Source organism: Girardinichthys multiradiatus, chromosome 5 (genome assembly GCF_021462225.1).
Source record: "Girardinichthys multiradiatus isolate DD_20200921_A chromosome 5, DD_fGirMul_XY1, whole genome shotgun sequence".
Taxonomy (NCBI): Eukaryota; Metazoa; Chordata; class Actinopteri; order Cyprinodontiformes; family Goodeidae; genus Girardinichthys; species Girardinichthys multiradiatus.
In genome coordinates, this window is record NC_061798.1 from 32674675 (window position 1) to 32697581 (window position 22907).

At 39.6% G+C, this 22907-nt stretch overlaps 1 protein-coding gene across 2 annotated transcripts in view; it reads left to right on the forward strand.

Moving 5' to 3' along the window:
• The first annotated feature begins 297 nt into the window (after positions 1–297).
• The window catches only part of mxi1 (max interactor 1, dimerization protein), a 44900-nt gene continuing 22290 nt past the window's right edge, over positions 298–22907 (forward strand). Inside the window, exons 1-3 of one of the 2 annotated variants that reach the window (XM_047365480.1) lie at positions 298–1848; positions 4321–4423; positions 11222–11251. In XM_047365480.1, the coding sequence (XP_047221436.1) occupies positions 1623–1848; positions 4321–4423; positions 11222–11251 (359 nt within the window). In that variant the 5' untranslated portion in view covers positions 298–1622. Of the gene's footprint in view, positions 1849–3720; positions 4214–4320; positions 4424–11221; positions 11252–22907 lie in introns of those variants that run through there. The other variant, XM_047365481.1, reaches the window with a different exon arrangement.

Consider the following 22907-nt stretch of genomic DNA (forward strand, 5'->3'; position numbering starts at 1 on the left):
TGGCACACACAATAAGGAGGATGTTAAGGATGATCTATCACTGTTTGTATCTCTATAATTTATTCATCATATTTCCATGCTATTCAACCAACACCATATAGTATTTCCACATAAAGTGTCTTATCAATACAGTCTTTTTTCATTATATATAATGTACATTCATTCGTCTTCTATACTGCTTATTCCATAGTGGGTCACGGGGGAGCTAGTGCCTAGGGGCAGGGTACACCCTGGACAGGTTGCCAATCTATTGCAGGGCAACACAGAGACATACCGGACAAATAACCATGCACACACTCATTCACACCTAAGGGCAATTTAGAGAGACCAGTTAACCTAACAGTCATGTTTTTGGACTGTGAGAGGAAGCGGGAGTACCCTGTGAGTACTAAGAGGAGAATTCATGCATGCACGGGGAGAACATGCAAACTCCATGCAGAAAGACCCCCTGCATTTAGCTACATCCATCTTCCTATCAACTCTGAACAAATTCCCTGTCCCTGAAAAAAAAAAAACATTGAGTAGGGTGCGCAATGTTTGTTGTCTAACTGCACATATAACATTTTGCATTCAGGCCAAGTTGTTCAATTTTAGTCTCCTCACCTTCTTCCATGTTTGCTGTGTTCCCGGCCTGGTGTGTGGTGTTTCTTGTTTTCTTCTGTAAGGTCTAGTCTTTTGGAGTACACGGCTTATACTGCTGTCAACAGATTCTCCCACCTCAGCTGTGAATCTCAGTAGCTCCTCCAGAGCTACCATGGTCATCTGGCTGCTCTTACCTACCCTGTCACTTTAGCGAGATAACCATGACTTGCTCAGCTTGCAGCTGTGCGAGACACTTTCCATTTTTGGATGATGAATAGAACAGTCGTCTGTGAGATGTTCAAAGCTAAGGATATATTATTTTGTGATCTATTCCTGCTTTAAACTTCTCCACAGCATCATCCGTGACCTAATTTACTAATTCGGTGAAATCTGAAGACAATTTGCAGCACTGGGTTTAATTTATTGATATTAGAACAAAGAGGCCACATTTTTTGTGTTTCATTGTAAAACATTTTGAGAATCCTGCATCATTTTCGTCCCACCACAGCAATACTTTGTTCTGGATGATGATATAAAATTTCTGATAAAATACACTGAAGTTTGTGGTTGCAATGTAGCAAATGTTAAAAACTAAAATAACCACAAAATCGATCAAATTTAACAGCAGATTAATAATTGCCTTAAAACATTTGTCGTTGTAACTGTTGAACTGACACAAGCTTTCAAACTGTCTACTCACAATACAAACATATTGGTTCAATGCTACCATTGTTATACGGTAAAAATGCAATACGTTTAATAAAAGCACGGATTTCTGACGCTCTTTGTGTTTTATTCCAGAGACGGGCACAGGGACCATGCAGACTCCTCAGACACTGAGGGGCCGTCCTCCTGTTCTGTCCATGCACCAGCATCCACTGACATTGGCCACATTAAACACCCTGCATTCATAAAAAGAGAAAGAAAGAAAGAAACGAGAAACCATCTAACAAGAGCAACGCCAACAGCTTCCCGCTGCCGCACTGCACGTCGTCAGAAAGCGCTGAAACTCCAGAGAGGAATAGAAAGAAGAAAAGAAAATGGCCAAAACTGAGAGGCAAAGACGAAGTTTGAAGAGTGACGACTTTTTCTTTGATTCAGACGCATCTCTCTTGGATCAGCAAGATTTCGACATGTCCAGCTGCGCATTCAATGAGGTCTTTAACTCCAAAGACTCCCACATGGAGCAGATCACATTCCTGAAAAACGTTCAGGTCCTGCTGGAGGCTGCAAGGTTTCTTGAGAGCGCCGAGCGCAAGGACGGAAGTGAGTTGTTCTGTGCTGCGTTTGATCCCTTTTCATTTTCATCTGAATTTCAGAAGGAAAAAAGAGAGAGACTTCATTGTCAACAGTCTCAGACAACAAAGGGTTGAGTTCATACAACTGTGCACCAATGTCTGCAATAAGCACAGCCTGTGACATGTTTGCAAGAGCAATACGTGCGATTTACTCATTGCATTTAGAAATGAGGGGGAAACGCGAGCTTTGATTCATTTTAGACTGTTTTTGTATGCGTTTTCTCTGCGGCAGGCATCGTCGCAACTCTCAAAACAAGGATCTGTAATTTTCCTTGCGGCGTCCTACAGCTCAGCGTAGGATGATGTCATTGTGCCCCCGCAGACTCTATAGCAAAAAATGGAATATTTTACAGATAATACGCAGTGGATGCAATTGAATTTTGTTGAACATATAATTATGCGTTAGATGTGCTAGATTGCCAGCTTGTAAGCATTTATAAAACTATAAATAAGTTATGAGACTTAAAGCAAATGGCAGATCTCTGAATGCATGAAGGCTCTGGCCTTTCAGGCAGTAGTTTGATGGGAGATCATTAAATAAATGTAATCTGAACAAAGTATATGCGATATTATCCAATATAATATCATTTTTATCAGGCACGATTCCTTGTAAATACCTTTTCTTTTTCGTGTAAGTCTACGAGGGTCGCTTTGCTTTTAGCGCAGACATATCGATAACGTGCAATCCTGCGCGCATGAGAGGGCACTTTTCACATGTACCGTGGGAATTTTCAGCAGATCACTGGAGACAGCTCCTCTCTCAATTGTTTGCTTCCTGCTATTTGGGGGCGTGCCGCACTTCTTTCCACATGGCGCAAACCTCTTCTGCAGTTGGTCAGCTGCAGGTTAAACCCATCACGTCCGTCAAAGTCCTCCGCCAATCGGACTTGTGCTCGTCTATGACGTCACGTGTTGCTGGGCCTGGCTTCAGCAAAGAAATACACTCCTACTACCCCGGTGAAGTCTGGGACTTTTAGTTCTTTTTCCTTTCATTCTCGTTCTTCATTCATAATTTAGCCTACGACAAAATCGCTTTAGATATAGTTTATAATTCATAGAACAACATTCCGTGATCCGTTTTTCTTTTTAAAATGCTACTTTATAGTAAAGTATTATTTAGATATATAAGGTAAAATCGACCCTTTCAAAAACAAGCTTTCATATGCAAAGTATAGAGTGCCAAAGGGCTACAATCCAATAAATAATAAAAATATATATATATTTAAATAAATTTTTAGTTACATGATAATTTAAATCAATGTGGAGATAAAAACATTTTTTTTTAAAGTATTTCACACATGTTTTCACCGTGTATGCGTGTGTTCTCTCCGGGTACTCCGCTTTCCTCACACTGTCCAAAAACAAGGCTGTTGGGTTAATTTGTCTCTCTAAATTGCCCTTAGAGGTGTGAATTGGCGTGTGCATAGTTGTTTGTCCTGTGTATCTCTGTGTTGCCCTGAAATGGACTGGCAACCTGTCCAACGTATACCCTGCCTCTTGTCAGTGGATTGCTGGAGATAGGCACCAACTCCCCTGTGACCCTGTACGGAAGAAACTGGTATAGAAAATGGATGGGTATATTGCTGTTTAAGTGTCAACAAAACATTTAGAAAATACATACAGTAATTCAATTTTTAATTCATAATGTGTAAAAATTAAATATTTTTAATTTATGATTTGGCTGTGCCATGTTAAAGACCCTAACATCTGATTGGCTATAGTCTTTAGCAATACAAACAAAGTCAGACTTCAAATAGTAGCTTATAGCAAATGTGCTGAAATACTCAGTTTCCCATAATGCACAGCGCTTAAACCAGCACTCCCCCAACCCCCTCCTTAGTTCCTGCCTCCCAGCTGAGCAGCTAGGTAAACAAACAGGAGAGGAGAGGAAACGAGCTGCAGCAGACGGGTTCTGGCTCCACTGGAGATATTTTTTTATTGTTTATACCTCTTTTTGTAAAAAAAAAAAAAAAAAATACATATATTGTTTCGTAGAAAAAAAAAATTCCTTATTACACAGGGAGTGATATTTTCTAACAACTACTGGATGTTAGTAGTAGCTTGCTAGCTCGGAAAGATTGGATGTTTTGTTCTTATTTTGTCTAAGATAAGATAATACAATAAGACGTCGTTTTCACCCAGTCCATGCCGATGCAGTGCTGTCTTCCTTAAATAGAAAAGCGGCCGAGCGTTCCTGCCGTTTGCAGAGCTAGCGTTGAACGCTGAGCAGGACGACGTTAACGGACAGCCTCAGGGAAGAATGACTGCTGTCCAGCTAATAAATATCCAACGGTTATTGGAGGCGGCGGAGTATATAGAAAGAAGAGAAAGAGGTTATTTGTGTTAATATTCTTTAAACCGCTTAAGGGAGATTACAAGTGTGTGTTTTCCACGTTAAACCCGTGGCTGTCAGTTATAGCCGTTGATTTTCTGTCCTCAGAGTGCGAACATGGATACGCTTCGACCTTCCCTTCCAACCAGAGCACAAACTACCAGAGGCAGAGGAAATTCCGAAATAAAAAGTTCAGCAGTAACCACAACAGGTAAGAATATGCACTCTATCACCAATGCCGTGTTTTCCTGTAAAATGTTTCATAGCGCTTAAGAAAGATATAATAATTTCAAATTATTGATGAATTTCGGGGTGAGTGTGCTGTCAGACAGAAAGAGCTGCTGTAATGGGCTGCGTGGGAATCTTAAATACACTGTTCAAATAATCTGGATTTTTTTTTGTGGAGATGCATAATCTTATTTGTAAATTTGTGTTTCTAAACACTCAATGTTAAGGCTAAGAACACATAGGAAGGCATGTGTGATGTAAGCAGCGTTTCATCAGCTGGTTGTCAAACGGACTTCCTGATCCAAGTTAGAGATCTTGATTAAAGTTACGCCGGAGAAATGAAGGATATTGCACCTTTTATTTGTAGTATTTTCTAAATCTTTTACCATAATTATAAAAAGAGTAATTTCTTGCATTTGATAGCTGACATGGTAATGCTCGTCCATGTTAAGTACCCAACATTCTTGCTTTCTGTTTCACTCTAAAGATGACTCCCTGCTACTTGCTTTCTGGTCATGAGTTTTGATACTGGTGAAGCACCAACAAGGATAACATAACAGTAGATCCACCCACCAAGTCCAGCTGCCATATCGGTATTTAATTGTATGCATAATGAGATTTTTGAGGTATGATACTAAAACGTAAACAGTATTTACCAAATTATTTTCCATCTGATTTTTGTAAAACAGGACAGCAACATTTATTATGCAAAAAATAAAACAACATAGTGATGACTGCAGCTGTAATAATTTAATTAACATTTTTTTATGGTTATTTACATATGTGTAAGTTAAAATTTAAATGATAAATGTAGTAGCAGTTTTAAAGTAAATCTCCTTATTACAAAGAATATTATTAAGCAACAAAGGGAGTATAACATACCGATAAAACTGGTTATTTGGGCACTCTGCTAGGGCAGCTATTCACCTGCCGTGCTTAACCGACATGACACACCTAGCTTAACAAATGCATTGCAGTTTTAACATAGCTTTACCATGATAAGAGTGATCAGTTGTGCTCCTTTTGTTTCCATGTAATAGCTCTTGTGTTTTTCATGAGCAGAACTATTTCCAGAAAGCCATATTATTCTTTTTGCTAACCATGGGCATCCTTCTTTCTGCCAGCTGACTGGCAGTCCACCACAGTAGATAGATAACAGGGAGCCCTGTGCTAATCTAGGCTCCATAGAGCCTGAGAAACCTCTGGTCACTCCAGCCCTTTCCCGAGCATCTCATCTGTATCGGGCATGATGCCCTTCATCAGACTTGCACAGTGTATATACAAAGAGTCGCCATTTTTTAATGCTGTTGGTACTTCTAATCATGAGGCATGAGACATGTCCCTGTATACACACAGGATCTACTAAAGAAAAACAGTCATGAGCTTAAATTACAATTTTTATCTTAAACAGAAATAGACATGTTGCTCAGATACGGTACATTATTGGTACAGGTTTAGTAAAATCATTATAAATGTTAAATTTAAAAAGGCTCACTTTGTTTAGAAGACTCTGCTGTTCTGAGCAGGGGTCATGTAAGATTCTCACGATGCAAAAATCTTGTTTAAAAATCGTACGTTTTCAGTGTTTAGGGGAAGATTTCAAGATGCACCAATCAGTCGGCCAGCAAAGGTAATCGGCCAATTTTCCCCGGATCAGAAAGTTAAATGCTTAAAAATCAGTAAAACACACAAACAACACTCGTTAGTTTTCAAGGTCAATAAAAATCAGATAAAAATTGGCAGGTCAAACCTCATTATCATTGTCAGACAGACATATCCTGATTGGTGCATCTTTGCAAAACAAAAATTTACAACAAAAAATTATAAAAATGATCTTATTGCTGTTCTTTCAACCAGAAAATCAATAATTACTCTAATTGCTGCTAAATATTATCATATATTGCTCATAACAGTTTAAATAATCCGTGACATTTATTTATTATTTTAAGTTCAATTTACAGGTTTAAGCAAAAATTTTGAACAAACTCCCCCCAAAATTTTAGTCTTGTATGTCAAGCACGTATTGTGCAGAATATTATTACATTTTGCTGTTTAGATCTTTATTGAATAAAACAGAGCTAATGTTAGCTGTTTTTCACCACCTGTCCACCACTGACAAAAGGTCCTCTCTTGCTGCTTACACTGTTAGCTGGTTTGGAAATATTGCCGGATTTGTTCTTGTAAGCCAGCGTAAAATGTAGTTGCCTTCTTTCAGCTAGCTGACATGCCATGTGCAGTAACGTGTGGGGGAGGAGCAGCGCTAAAGCTGTTCCACACATCCAGAGAAAGCAATGTTTCCTCTGACACTTTCTGTGGCATCTCTTTAAAAGGACTTTAAACAGTCAGAGTTGTGTGACAGAAACCGTTTTAAAAACTTTGATAAGGGCAGCTAGCTCATGCCTACTTCTTGCATGTGTCTCCTTTTCAGTCCAAGAGATGAACCTGTAGTTGGTTGCAGAAATGGGTAGAATCTTCCATGTCAACCCCCCCACCCCCTTACTTGCATTACGTCTTCTCTTGCTGCTTACATGCATACATAACTCTTGTTCATTGACAGTCGCACATCCAACACAAGCTCCCCTCCAATCGCTCTCTGAGCCGTTTCATGTTAATGTGAGAGTGGGCCACAAACAGGAGCTGCATCACAAGGACTGAACCCTGCCTCGCTCTGCATGGCAACAGTCATGATCAGATAAACTCAAAAGTCTGCAGCACTATTTATGGCGCTCCGGATAATTTGATTAGAATGAGGGAGAATAAATATAGGAATGCCTCAACACAATTTGCTCTTTAAAGTGAATTTAAATCCAAGGATTGCATAAAGTGAGGCCTTTTTAAATATGTAGCTAACATAATCAGCTACTGGTGTAAATAAAATTATTACAACAAACAAAAATTGTGTTCCTCAAAGAGAGGAAAGCTCTAGATTAGACGTGTTCTCTGTGGAGTCACTCTATAGTTCAACATGCTTACTGTTTAACACCATTTTAAAGCTGCGCATTGTGATGGATTTCCCTTTATTCCACTATGTTCAAGCTCCAATAGTGCCAAGCATTTTATTTGATCTGTAATCGTCCCATTAAATTGAACTGGGACTTTATCTCCCCCAATGAGCCATAATTCTATGACTGTTGACAGGCAGTGTGACTAACACTGCTTACCTTGTACAGACACAATGCTCTGCTTGGAATACTCATAGCCTAACCTTCATGTAGATGCTATTTTAACACTTGATAGATCACTCACAACCTGCACATGCCAACAGAAGGACAATGAAGATGTCCTTAGTCCATGACCTGACTCATCATAGCTGTTTTGTATATAAATAGCGCAGTATGTATTTTTATTTCACTGATGACCTGTGGCTGTAATGGACCATCATCTACACCTCAGTTCCCCAGGGTGTTAATGTTTTGTTTCTTTTTCCCCTAAAGCAGTAATATCCTGTTAATGTAATTTTTACTTTTTCTCCTGGAGAAGATGATAATGTATGCTTTATAAAATGTACATAAAAAATGAAATTCACCATGCACACTTTGTTTCCTGTTTTTAGCTCGCTCCACTTTGCAGCTGCCTCCTCGGTAGCTGGTTGAGGCTTAAAGCCACAGGCTTATCTGACTCTGTCCTCTCTCGCCTGCTGTTTATAGCAGGGATGCTTTATCTCTCTGACCCACTCTATGGGCGTGCATACATGCACACATACACGTGCACTTACAAAACTACAGGAGGACGCCTGATGCTGTTATGTCTGGCCTTGAGCCCGTTTATAATCTCTGCTACTTTGTTTTCATGCCCCAGAGATGCAGATATCTGAGTTACGATGCAAGAAAATAGGTTCTGATTGTAAAACTTTATGAGAAAGTAATCTAACTTTGACTGATTTCTTCAAAAAAGAGACCAGACTAAGATATGCCATAGCTGTGTGTCCCTGTCAGATGATTTTCAGGGTTTGTACCGGGGCTGGTTTAATGACTGGCTTTTTGCATGGGAGTGATTAAAGTTACATAATGAAATTTCTGTAGTGGATAACAATATATAAGTTTTTTCCTGTTTTCTAAAATAATTTTCGGTTTACATAAGCGTCCTATTAGTGTAATATTGTAATTGCTTCCGTAATTTGCTTCCTCGTTTCTAAAGGGTAACGATCAGCTGAAAACAAACAATTTTGGTGAAACACAGCTTTTAATTGTCACGCAGATGGGATGTGGGTTACTGAACAACCCAGAATCAGTGGTGGCACTGTGACAGCTATTGACGCAAATTATAAAAAATATGCATCCATTCATCTTTTGTTAGCGAAACACTTATCGGACTCACAGATACACACAGCTGTGGATTTGCTGCCTTTTAAAACTGTTTATTTTTGTAAGTCAGCATTTTCTGAATACATTGGACACATTTTCACTTAACTTTGATTTTAATGTGCGTGACTGAATGTCCTAGAGTAGAGTCTCCATGCATGAACACAGAGGTATTGATGATGTAAGTTGAAACCTTTAGCGATCACGTTCCAGTGTTTCTGCACTCTTGGCAGCTTATCTGCTAGTGATGTATTTTGTTGCTCCTTTTCTTACATATTTTAGTGTTACAGGCTCAAACATCAGTGCATGCTTTGAGAAATTTGATATAATAGACCAACACGAAGCAGTGCATTACTGTGACACATAAGGAGAACAATTTGTGGTTTGTAACATATTTTACAGACAAAAATTTGAAGCGTGGCTTGCATCAGTATTTAAGACTCATGTAAGTCAATACTTTACAGAAGCACCTCTTGCTGCAGTTACAGCTACAAGTCTTTTGAGGTATGTCTGTACCAGAGTTGCACATCTAGAGACTCTTTCTGCTTTGCTAAATTGCTCATAGTCAGTCAGTCTTGCCACAAATTCATAATTGTGTTTAGGTCTGAATTTTTGACTGTAGGTTACTCTAACACATCAATATGTTTTGGTCTAATCCATTTCATTGTAGCTCTGCCTATATTCCTGTTGGAACATAAACCTCTGCCCAAGTCTCAAATCGTTTGTGACCTCTAACAAGTTTTATTGTAAGAATGACCTGAAGTAAGCCCAATCTTCTCATGAACTCTGACCAGCATCCCTAACACCATGTTTCACAGTGGGGTGGTGGTGGGTGTACGATGCACAGTGTTTTAGTTTTCTGCCACATTAAGGGTTTTGCTCATAGACCAGAAAGTAAAATGTTGGCCTCATTCTGTCAGAGCACCTTCTTCCATATGTTTACTTTGGCTTTTTGGAAAATTTGTCATACAGCTTTCTTCTTGATGTTCTTCCATACAGACCAGATTTGTGAAGGACAACTCTCTGAGAATCTCTGCAGCTCCTCCGGAGTTACAATGGGTCTCTTGGTTTCTTTCCTAGCCTGTATGATTACGTGGACGATCCTGCCTTTGTATATTATGCAGTTGACCATAGTTGTAACACAAAAAACTGTGAAAAACTATATTTTCAAGACAATGTATTCCTTCTGTTTATACCTTATTGTTTAATTGCAAAAAATGAAATTCTGTTATCGGACAAAATAAAAAAATAGATTAGGAAAATGAATTCTGGAATCAATTTGCCGCAATGTGGAGTAGTGAATCATGAGCCTCATTCGGAGAAAGCAGAGTGTAGTTAGGGAAGTTGGGGAAGTTGGCCATTTAAGAATCAGAAGGAGGCCTGGTCTCCTTTCAGTTTGTTGCAATACAAAGACACTCTGAGGGACCAGTTGATTCACTTTACATTATTAACAGAGGACTGAACCCTGGATGCTGCTGTGTATGTGAGTGCATGCTTCCAGCTATCCAGCAGCACACACACCCCCCTTTAGACCTAATACTGTACTCAGAGGAAGCATACGTGTTACACAAATCCTCAAAGAGCTCTGTTGTGCATTACTGAATAAAAGGCTTCATGATGCTGCAGTGAATGGCTGGATGTCATGTTAATATTTGTTCATGTTAAGTCTTCAGTATGCTGGATTTACTAGTATCTAAACAGGTTTTTACATTGCCAATCCAAGACTGTGTTTGTCTACCTCTGTTCTCAAATTACAAGTAAATTTATTTTGCATAAGTTCCTGATCAAATTCTTAAGACCAGGGCAAAAAGTTACAGGTGTGCACTTCATGCTGCTGGATTGTAACGACGTTGTAAGCTGAGCTTTAAAATGCAAAAATAAAAAATGGCAACAAGAAACAAAGCAGTGTAGGCAAATCTTTGAAAATGACATTTAAACTCAAGAGACATTGCTCATCTCCAGATGGTTATTGGACTGCAGTCAGCACAAGTAAGGGCCTTAATTTGGGTTGAGGATCCGCCTATGTCTTAACGAACACCCCACCAGATCCTCTTATCACAGAGCTGATGACGTTTTCTGGATCGTCTCATAACCCTCAGGATCTTTTAGAAAATTTTAAATATCTGTACTACTGCATCAAACCTGTGCAGTGGTGGCGTGCTGTGAGGAGCCTTGCTTGTGCAGCTCAACAAGCCTCCCATGTTCAAAGACAGAAAGGCGAGTTTCATCTTTTGTTCCTGTTTCTTCTGTTTGCATTTTTAAGCTATGCTCATAACTTTGTTATGATCCACCAGCACGCAATGTGAATGCTTTCTCCCTTTTTGTTCTTCTTGTAATTTCTTCGTTGGTCCTAAGCTTTTTGTTCAGGAGTGTATCATGGGCTTTAAACTTTTAGAACATATAAAATCTGTATTTCACTTTTTGATTGTGCAGAACCTTTACTGACTGCTTATGTTTGCTCCTTTCCTCATTTTTTACAGGTCAACACACAATGAACTTGAAAAAAACAGGTGAGTTAGCAACATTTTATTTTACATTTCATGTTTATAACACAATGAAAATTCCAGACACCTACACACCCTACCCTTAAAACTGAAGAACTTAATTCTGTTTCACTTTCACTTTATAGTAAAACAAGTTTGCCTTTTTTTTTTTTTCTTTAGTTTAAAACTAACACTAACACATCGCCAAATATTATCCAGGACATCCAGCGAGCGTGTTGATGCACCTCCCTGCTGCCCCAGTCTCTTATGTGTGTTATATCTTCAACACTGTGTGCAAAAGCTGAAAGACAATGGCTCGGTTTGTAAAATCCATTTAGATTTTTGCATCCATGTGGCTGTGTGGTCCATGTGATGCAAATGTTCTTTTCTCAGTCTGCATGAAACTCATCCTTTGTGTCCACATTGTTCTTCTCAACTTTATGTTCAAAGGTTCAAATGAGGTTTCTAGATAAGGTTAAAGGTTTGGAATAACTTGTAATGAGCAACTTGCCCTAAACTATAAATTTGCTTTCAACTTAAACGCAAAAGAGATGACACTTTATGCCTTCAATTGTTTGTGGCAGTTTAAGAAACTTGGCTGCTTTTCATGTCTCAAAAAATGAAGTGCCTTTCTTCAGCTGTGACTCAGTGGGCAGATGTGTGGCTTTGCAATCATAAAGTTTCGAGTTCCCCCTGCAACATGATTATGTGCCATTGAGGCAAGGCACTTGACCACATGCCTGCATGAGTGTGGGAACATTGGGAGCACTGCTGTGTGGATGAGACTTGTATGGTAACAGTGCTATAAGCAGTATGTATGAGTAGAAAATCACTACACAAGTTCAGTCTATTTACTTGCTTTACCCAAGAGAACAAAAGTTGACGTTGAAGTGCAACAAAACAGTGTTACATAAACACAACTGAAGAAAAGTCGACAGGTATCCAGAAATGGTCATAAAGCATTGCAACTTCCTGTGGAAAAATGGGGAATCAGCCTCCAGTGACCTGCCTAAACCTATGATGCTATGCTTTTTTGTCTTGTTTTTCAAAATTTTATTTTGTTTTTTTCTAATATTTTGCTTTTTTTTATTTTTACCTAAATCTGTTCATGTGGTTACTCTTCAAATAGTCAAAAATCAGTAGAAAAACAACCCCATATTATGTGGGATTAATTTAATTATTTTTGGAAAACTTTTAAAAATCTACCAATCAGTATTTTGTAATAAAAGAGTAGCACACATGCTTCATTTTTTATTAAAAGTGTTATGAACTTAAACTCCAGAAGGTTAAACCACTTTTGGGGCATGGCACGTGGCGTAGCGGTAGAGCACGCGTTACCCATATACAAGCCCTCAGTCCTCGACGCAGCCGTCCCAGGTTCAAGTCCCGACCCTGGAGACCAATGCTGCATGTCTTCTCCTTCTACAACAAGCACAAGGAGTAGCAACATTTCCAGTCTGCCTAGTTTGGAAAATAACAAAAATAAAGGGCCCTAGTGCAGCAAAAAAAAAATATATAAAAATAAAATCATTATTACATTGTCTGCAATAATATTGTGACTGTGGGCAACCTAACCTACTCATCAAAAATGATGTTCATGATGCTTACTTTTCATTTTGTTTATGTTTTTATTTTGACAGTGACTAGTATGTTGTCTGATCCAAGTTTCTGATCAGTGTTCGCTGCCTGGACTCGGTGTTAAAGGGGTTTGAGAAAGGAGCTATAATGTTCTAATAATGCCACACCTTCCTTCAAGGATCTGTTTGCTGAGGTGCTGGGGCTAACTTTAGCTTGCTTCCTAGTTGATTTTTCAGCTCATAACATTTTGTCTTAGTGATTCCAATTAATTGTGTCCAGACAAAATGTGCAGTTAGAGTGGTTCTCCTGCCTTATTAACCAAGTTCTTGATTTGAATGTTGTGATTATTAATAATTAGTGTTTATAGATGCATGTTAAACTGTTTTTTCCACGTGAGTCGAAGCTAAGTATGGTCTAATAATAGGTGTAGACACGGTCTGGAATGACTTGCTGTCTTGTCCAGATCTAGATCCAAATCTGGAATTTGAGAATAATTGGGCTAATAGAAATGTTAGAATTTCATGTCCTTTGGGAATAATACAAGTTCAGTTCTTGGTCTTCATGCAAAAACAGACATTACTCATATTTGACACTGTTTTCAAATAAAATGTTTGACTGACTTGTTTGTTTTCCCCCGTTTGTATTTTTAATTCCTCCTTGAGGGCTACTGGTACAGCAGGTCTGTCCAGGAAGTGCTGTAAGTGTCTGGCCTCATATTTTAGGGCTTTGTCATCCATTCAAAGCCGAGCTAAAAGCTAGAAAATAATTCCTATTATGATACTGAGACTTTTATTGATGGGTACAGAATGTAGGCACAAAAGCAAAGTCAACTCTTTATCTAAAGTAATGGACTTTAGGTGGTTTCCAAGCTTGTACATTGTCATAAAAAGCTTATCTTGGTGCTCAAGATAATGTCTCTCTACAGTGCGAGGAAGTGGCTTTTTCAGACAGATACAGGTTTGTGATGTTTACCTGCCTATCCTCTGAAGAAACCAAAAGAAGTCCTTATCAGCCACCCACATTACGCTCTGTGACTTTGCAGGTTTCAAGAGTCAACCTATAAAGGGTTCCCTTTGACTATAAATAGGAGCAGCTAAACTCAAAGTATTTATTACAAACACAAAATGCCTTCCTTGAATTTCATTATCTCAGAGTGTGCGTACATTGAAGGGACGTAGGAGTATGAATCAATTCAGAGTAATTACACATCACCTCAGCTTGTTTTCTCTCACCACGCTCCCTGGCAGCTTCCTCTCAAAGGATGGGAACATTGGAAAGAGCTTCAGTGGGTTAAATATAGATGAGAGTTGATGTGTCATTTTGGTCCTTACATGCATAGCCAGCGTTTTGAGCTGTCTGGTCTCGGCAGATTGGGGCACCTACACGAATGCATTCCGATAATAGCATCGGCTCATTTGTGAGTTCACTGTACGGAGATGGTGTTTGAGACTGTCGATGCTTATCTGTGTTGTATGACTTGTTATGAGGACCATTTATGGAATATAAACACTTCTGCCAATCAGAGCAGACCACATGACAAAACTTGTAGAGCTTGCGTTTAGTAATGGTAATTTAGCAGTTGGATTATTGTTCTATAGTGTCCAATAAACACAGAAATACAACAGAGCTGGCAGGAAACTAGCAAACCTGGAGTACAGTTCTGGTCAGAAATTTACATACACCATTCATTATCACCATAAATGCCATATTACTTTTGGACTATTGATGCAACTGATTCATTCTTTTTCAGGATGTAGTAATATATAATGTCTAACTTCAATCAGTTTTAAAAACAAGAGCTGGGGGTCAACTCTAATCCACAATGATTAGAATTATATATTCCTTACAGCTGCACAATATATTGAATTGGATATATTGAATAATGGCAAGTTTTTTTTATATATTTTGTTCTATATGTATGATTTTGGCCCCATTGGATAAAATTCTCTATAAATTTAACTTTGTGCTCCCAATTCTAGTTTTTAAGATTCAGAGAAGTTGTTTGGTGTCATACTACCCAAAAAAAAAAACAAGGGTCTAAATGCATTATTAAAAAGCCCCGAATTATTGACATTCATGCTGAGGAGGAGTGTAAACTTCTGACCAGCACTTTGCCAAATACACATGCTGACCCCATATACTTGTCTTGTACTCAATGCTGTGAATATTATATTACAGCTTAGTAATTCACATTTCCATGAGAATAAAATGCGGATAAGAACAGCATTGGTAATCCATCTTTCAGAAGCTCATTTAAAGTCAAACATTTATAATCCTCTTTCTTTGCCACTGGCTAATCCAATTCCCCTACAGCGTGTGCCTGACTGTAAGTTATATGTATCAGGCATAGTTGTTAACCCGAGTGTGTCTGGCTTATACCATGATTCTCCAGCCCCTACGGCAGCAGCACCAGCAGCAACTTTTGGTCCAAACTTGAGACCTGACCGCAGCATTTTCCAGTGCTTATCAAGCCTGTGTATCTGCAGCTGGCGAGACGATCTGCCTTGCATGGCTAGCACAGGTGTTGATAACCTCTGCAATGTGCAGACGCTCCGAGACCGCTAAAGGTGGATAAAAGGCACAGAAAGAAGAAAAGAAAAACTCAAACACATTCCAAAGACTTGGAATTAGATAACATGCTCTCCTGCTTTGATGTTGTACCTCATCGCAGCCTTATTCAGTTTCCACATGTCGCCAAATTATACTGTTTTGGTAGAGTTTAACAAGACAAGCTCTAGAGGCCTGTGTTTTCACTTCTTTGATCATACAGATTTTCTTTTAAACACAGCCACAACTAATGAAATTGTTGGATCATTCATAGGAACAATCTTCATGGCTCAGGCTTTTATCTTTAGGTTCTTCATACCATCTTGAAGATGATGATTTTACTTCAGGTTGTCACCCCAGTGCAAAAGCACAATTTCCAACGAGTTCCTGTAAACTGAAACCTGGTCCATTTCAACATAGTCTGCAAATTCCAGCATTACAATTCACATGGAAATAAATATTTAGTAGCTGATGCATTATCAGTATCTGTTTCTGCCTGCTTCATTTTGAGAGGAACTGGGCAAACAATGAGATGAACCAAACTCACTGATTGCATGTGGAGTTAGAAAAAAATGCTGGCACTTGGTCATAGTCATTCTTTGGAGACATAAACGATGCAGCAGAGATGTCCCAATTGGTACGATTCAGTTGAACTGCCTCATTTGTTATTCACCCTGCATTGTCTAAGTGACAGGCTTTGGTCTCCTACGACTGGCTGCTATTGCATATCTACTTTGGGCGTAGAGTTTTATAATAATCATGGTTTGGTATGCACCTCTATTTTAAAGCCATAGTTTTGTAAATTTTTGGTACAGTTGTAACTTGTCCATGTCCACATTCTTGCAGATATGTTTGAAAACTGAGATTTCTGGCTGTATTTGCAACTGTAGTCTACATGCAAATAGTTTTTGTCGTGGTGCAGTTCAGCACGTCCACTCCAGTTTTTGGAGTCTTTAATGCAAATATTTATTTTGCCGCATTTTTACATCACATCTGCATTCTTTTTAAAAGATTTGTTTGGTTGCACTCGTGCTCTTTATTCAGTTTTTTTTTTTTTCTTTGAAAGTAGTCAAATGGGAAATGGGATGAAGAGTGGGGAAGACATGCATCACAGGTCGCCGTTGCCGGGACCCGAACCAGGGGACGGCACCATCGAGGTCTGAATCCTCTCTATACACGGGCTCTGCACTCTACCGCTGCACCAGTGCTCCTGCATTTCTTTTTGCTCAGTTTTTGTTCAGTGGACATGTTGGGGCTTTAACGGTTTGCTTGACTACACTTGAACTCATCCATGGTTGGAGGGATTGAATAAAGTCCGGTTGGATAGCGACTCTAATGATGAGTAAAATATGTCCAATTTCAAATTTATGTACACTTGAATTTTCTCTTGGGGTTATAAACGTATATTTGTATTCCATGATTACGTGATTTTAAAATGTTCATTTAATGATATTCTATATTTCATTTTTTAGTTCCCATATCTCAATTCATGATACCAGTTTTTTTGATTTTCAGACCTTCTGCATTTGCTCATTAACTTTTTACAGCTGAAGTAGAATATTCCTTCAAGTGGAATTATATTTTCATATTATGTTCTCCAAGCCCATGGGCTTCAGTGAGCATTCAAACATAAATAAGGTTCAGTGTCTATTCCCTGCCAATCTTCCCACTGAGCACAACTGATTCTCAGGCTCTGCTGCAGGGCCTAAAATAGGAATCGTTTGTTCTGACCAACGTGACAACTTGTAAGCTTTTCTTGCCTTAGAAAAGCAGCTTAAAGGACCTGATCTTTGGTCCAGTGAGGCCAGCTTGAGAGAACACACGTGCTTGGGTGTTTTTTGACTGCCTTCACTTCGAGGCCACTCGGTTTATGTTGTCAACGGCCTCCCTTATCTCTGGCTTATCTAACGATGGTTCCCAGTGAACGAGGAAGTAATTGACAGGGTAATGAGATGATCCGGGTAATCGGTCAAAAACCTAACTAAAGGACGCCTTGAGCACGCAAGCCTAATCTGTACTCCTGATTTTTGTACAGTGAGCCTTCTTTTGCTGTAATTACCAAAGTGGGATGCTCTCACTTGCCACCACGGTCAGATGATGGAAATAGCTTGAAGTCTGCTTGGCAGCTTAGATCCCCAATTTTTGCCTGGCTGCAGTACAGCCTTTTCATGATATGGCTTTTTTTGGTATTTTTTCAAGAAAAGCATCATAGATATTGTTAAATTATCAAGGCTGTAGCAATTGCTGAAAAAAGTTAACCACGATCAAGCAAACTGCGGAGGGACGACTCCTCCAGTAAGGGTCTAAAAATGACACATCTAAAAGAAAAGAAGAAACTGATGATTAAGTAAAGCCATTTCCATTTTATCATACCTAATTAATAGCACCTTGCAAAAATATTCTTAACAACCACAAATGTCTTTGTGTTTTATTGGAATTCATGTTCTGGGCCAACACAAAGTAGCACGTAACTGCAAATCGTCAGGAAAATTATACATAAAAATCTGCAGTTGTTTGTATTCAGTATTCCTTACTCTTTACTGTTTATATTTTAACAGCATCATGTGGCCGCATTATGCTGCGAAAATGCTTCTCTTAAGCTGGGACGAGGAAGCTAGTGAGAGTTGATGGGAAGTTGGTTAGAGCTAAAGTCAGGGCGGTCCTGGAAGAAAATGTGTCAGACGATGCTAAAGGCTTGAGACTTGGGTGGAGGTTCACCTTCTAGCAGGATGACACTTAAGATAGAGCCAGAGATCAAAGAATGTTCATGTGTTAGCATGGCCCAGTCAAAGTCCAGACCGAGATCCAACTGTGAACCTGTGGCAAGACTTACAGATACACTTTCGCAGATGTTCTCCATTCAGAGAAGCCTGAGCTTAAGCCATTTTGCAAACAAGAATGGGCAAAAAATTCAGTCTGTCGATGTGAAACTCTGGTACCACAAAACAATGCAGCTGTAATTGCAAGTTAAAGGTGGGACTCAGAGTGGGCTGAAAACAAATACAAATCACGCTTTTTTAGATTTTTAATAAAATAAATATTTAGAAGCATGTAATATTTACCTTTTACAATTATGGACTGGTTTGTGTTGGGTCTTTCAAATAAAATCTCAATAAACATCTTTAAAGGCTTTAACATTACAAAATGTGAACCAGTGTATGTAGTATCAATACTTTTGCAAGGCTCTGAGAAGCTCAGCCTCTTGGTTGAGCCCTTATCATTCACACACTAAACTGCGTTACAGCGAGGCGTAATGTAACTATTTGATATGAAATAGGTGGATTGGCATATGGGCTTAGTCTGCATTTTTGAGCTGTTAGACAAAAGTCTGAAAAAGCATGTTTTTATTGTTATTTCTGTCTTAAAGGGGGTTCTACAGGGGTTGGACAATGAAACTGAAACACCTGCCATTTTAGTGTGGGAGGTTTCATGGCTAAATTGGACCAGCCTGGTAGCCAGTCTTCATTGATTGCACATTGCACCAGTAAGAGCAGAGTGTGAAGGTTCAATTAGCAGGGTAAGAGCACAGTTTTGCTCAAAATATTGAAATGCACACAACATTCTGGGTGACATACCAGAGTTCAAAAGAGGACAAATTGTTGGTGCACGTCTTGCTGGCGCATCTGTGACCAAGACAGCAAGTCTTTGTGATGTATCAAGAGCCACGGTATCCAGGGTAATGTCAGCATACCACCAAGAAGGACGAACCACATCCAACAAGATTAACTGTGGACGCAAGAGGAAGCTGTCTGAAAGGGATGTTCGGGTGCTAACCCGGATTGTATCCAAAAAACATAAAACCACGGCTGCCCAAATCATGGCAGAATTAAATGTGCACCTCAACTCTCCTGTTTCCACGAGTAATGGTGTGGAGAAGCTCCAAAGAAGCGTACCACCCAGACTGTTGCATGCCCAGAGTGAAGCATGGGGGTGGATCAGTGATGGTTTGGGCTGCCATATCATGGCATTCCCTTGGCCCAATACTTGTGCTAGATGGGCACTGCCAAGGACTACCGAACCATTCTTGAGGACCATGTGCATCCAATGGTTCAAACATTGTATCCTGAAGGCGGTGCCGTGTATCAGGATGACAATGCACCAATACACACAGCAAGACTGGTGAAAGATTGGTTTGATGAACATGAAAGTGAAGTTGAACATCTAAATGGCCTGCACATTCACCAGATCTAAATATTATTGAGCCACTTTGGGGTGTTTTGGAGGAGCGAGTCAGGAAATGTTTTCCTCCACCAGTATCACGTAGTGACCTGGCCACTATCCTGCAAGAAGAATGGCTTGCAATCCCTCTGACCACTGTGCAGGACTTGTATAGGTCATTTCCAAGACGAATTGATGCTGTATTGGCCGCAAAAGGAGGCCCTACACCATACTAATACATTATTGTGGTCTAAAACCAGGTGTTTCAGTTTAATTGTCCAACCCCTGTAATTAAACACATTTGTTAGCGACTGTATGTTCAGACGGGTCTGTAATGTTCAGCACATTGGACAAACTACAACCCTCATGTGGAAGGAAGAGGACAACCTGTGCTCTTAACACATTAACACAATACAGAGTCTTCCAGGAAGGAATGCCTCCGCCTGCTTTCTTACAGTGGGCTGTCACATTGACACTCATGCTGTTTGGTTGCGGATGACAAAAAGATAGAGTGAAAATTAAGAGGAAAAAAAGGGGGCTGTTGAAGATGCAAGACTCTCTGCTGAATATGACTGTGGCTTCTATTTTTAGCCCCACAGCTGGGGAAAAAAGGGGAAACACCGCTGCCGGTGGACCAATCAGAGAGCTCAGTTTTTGACCAATGAGAGCAATGTGCTTAAACATGAGGGGGAGAAGTCTCCGCCCTTTTACTTTCACAAACGTTGCTTCATGTACTTTCTCATAATCAAAGCCTTGAGAGAATGTCTTAATTGGTCATGCAAGTATTAATAAAGTAATAACACACAGTGAATCTTACAGCCACCATCAGTATTATGGGACTAATTAAGACAAATTTGTACAACCCAATCTATTTGAAGAATGTCCGTGTCTTATACATCAAAGATACTGTAAGATATTTGGTTGGATTACATCACCCCCGATCACCCTCCCTGAACATCTGTCTGGATCTTACAAGCTCTAAGCAAGGCACATTTCTGGAAACTGGCCACATTTGAGTTGCCTTTTCAGTTGCAGAAAACTAAAGGAGAAAACGAGGCCTGTGGTTAGGAGAGTACTGTTCTGCAGGTCAGGATTCAGGAAGGAGATTAATTAAATTTAAATAAGTGTGAAACTTTTCAGTGGTGTGATCGTTGTGAAATGAAAAGCATTTCCCCATCCTCCTTCTCAACCTCCCTCTGCCCACCTCTCTTCCACCAACCCAAACCGTCGCCTGACTCTATTTCCATGCTCATCCCTTTCATTTGCTCCATATATCCGTCTCTCGCCTTCTTTTCGTTGTGCTCTCTTTAAACCTTTGTCAGTGGAGCAGATTAAAAGGCAGTGTGCACGTGTGAACTAATCTGTGCGTTAGTGATGGGTTTCAGCCCCGCAGTCTCTTGGCCCAGCTGCACGGAGAGCACGTCTCCCCTCCACGCAGAGATAAAATCTCCCCCCCCTCTTATTACTCCAGCAACCGCCGCACATGTATGCGTATGTGTGTGATCACGTGCTGATGTCTGTGGTGGCTGTTTGTGGAAGGTAAATTGCTGCAATGTTGCATCTGTTTCAGATTGTTTGCCTCTTCTGATCATCCATCTTTCCTTCGCTCTGTTGCCATGTTGTCATGAGCATGGGGGAGCTTTGACACTGCTTGCTTACTGGTCAACCGGTTTTAACGCCGACAGGCAAAATCCCCTGTTTTTGTCTTGCTTCTGGCCAGGATTGTGTAGTACGATTTCATGGTTTTGGTGTGTTGCAGCTTAGTTTTACCCAGTCTGCATATGGTGTGGCTGTTTTCCGAGTGATTCTTCCTTTTATTGCAGAGGACTCGGGGTACATTTCTTGCTTAGCCAACCATTTGCATTTGTCGTGTGTTTGCCATACACTGTCTTGGTGTCACACAGTTCAGAGGTCTGCATTTTGCTTTCCTCAAAATTAGATCCTAAATAAACAGATATCTGGTTTTGTTTTGTTTTTTTAACATAATCTGATTTTTGTCATTTGTAATCAGTTCAAAAAAGTTAGGAAATAGATTTTATCTCCTAATGGCCTCAGTGGGTTTTGCGTGACAATGGCTTTGTTTTGCCTTGTAATTAACCTCACTTTATTTATTTCTTGGGGCATTGTAGTTTTTTATTTTTCAACTATAGCCATGGCTTGGAATGAATGTAAGTTTTAATTGTGAAATTATTGATGGTATTTTGGGGAATGAAGTAACAACTCCCTGAAACTTTCATTCCCATCCACCCACAGGAAGTGACGCCTTTATAACCCTATTTCACTATATGCATTTGCTGCCATCCCCAGCCTAAGAAAGAGTGGACAAAGAAGTTTCTGCAGTAGGAGGAAGAGGTATAGGCATTTACCTCATTTGCATGTCCTTCATTAAATTTAACATTTGTCAGTTGGTTAGCACTGTGCAGTAAGTGTATGATAAAACCAATTAGATCTGAAGCTCAGGCTGTTCATTATTAACCTTTTGCTCTGAAGTGTAGAAGAGGTGGATCTGCTTGTACTAAAGATTTATTTTAGATCAAAGGGAATATTTAGCCTTATTTATTTAAAGGTTTTGTATTTGGAGCTAGCTTCCTCGTTGATGACCCTTACTGGTGACTTAGCAGTGGGAGATTAAATTTCCGAACTCTCTCCGTTCAGTCAATGCACCGTGCGTAAGAGTTACCAGGTCATGCTGAAAAGATTGTTCAGTGTGGAAGTTTTTACTGAGGTAGTTTCGTAGAGAGGATTTCAACATGACAATCTGCAAGATGTTTCAAATGAAGTCAGACGAAGCACAGACACTATTGTGTGCCACCACATGTTGAGACATCTCTATTCTTTATAAGGTTTACGAGGTGGTGAGCAAGATCAACATTTCCAACAGATAACAGGAAGGCTAAATAAAGTGTAGCAGTTGCTCTGTTTAATCATTTTGAGTTTTCAACCACTGTTTCTGATCAAACAAGTGGGATTTGGAAATGTTGGCAACCTCTGAGTTAAAGTTAAAAGAAAAACACTGGGATTAATAGAATATATTCATACCTTTTATCATATTATATCCTGGAATAATATTCAGTTATGCAGTCCAAAATTCTTTTGTTAATTTAACCCAGCGGGGTTCCTGATTGACCAACACACGGTTGTGGCCAAGGCCAGTTTCTAGGCAGGTTACACAGTCAGAACACTCCCCTTCCACCCCCACTCTCTTCATCTCTCACCCTCTATATGTCTCCCTGACACTCTGCATCTAGTCCATCTGTCCATGTTTCATGAAGACAATAAAAAAACACGATTTTGTAAGAAAACAAAACCCCAGCTACTAAATACAAGGATCGCTCTATTATCATATGTAGAATTGTACTTCAGAATCTGATGGCTCCAGCATTGAGCAAATGACAGTTTT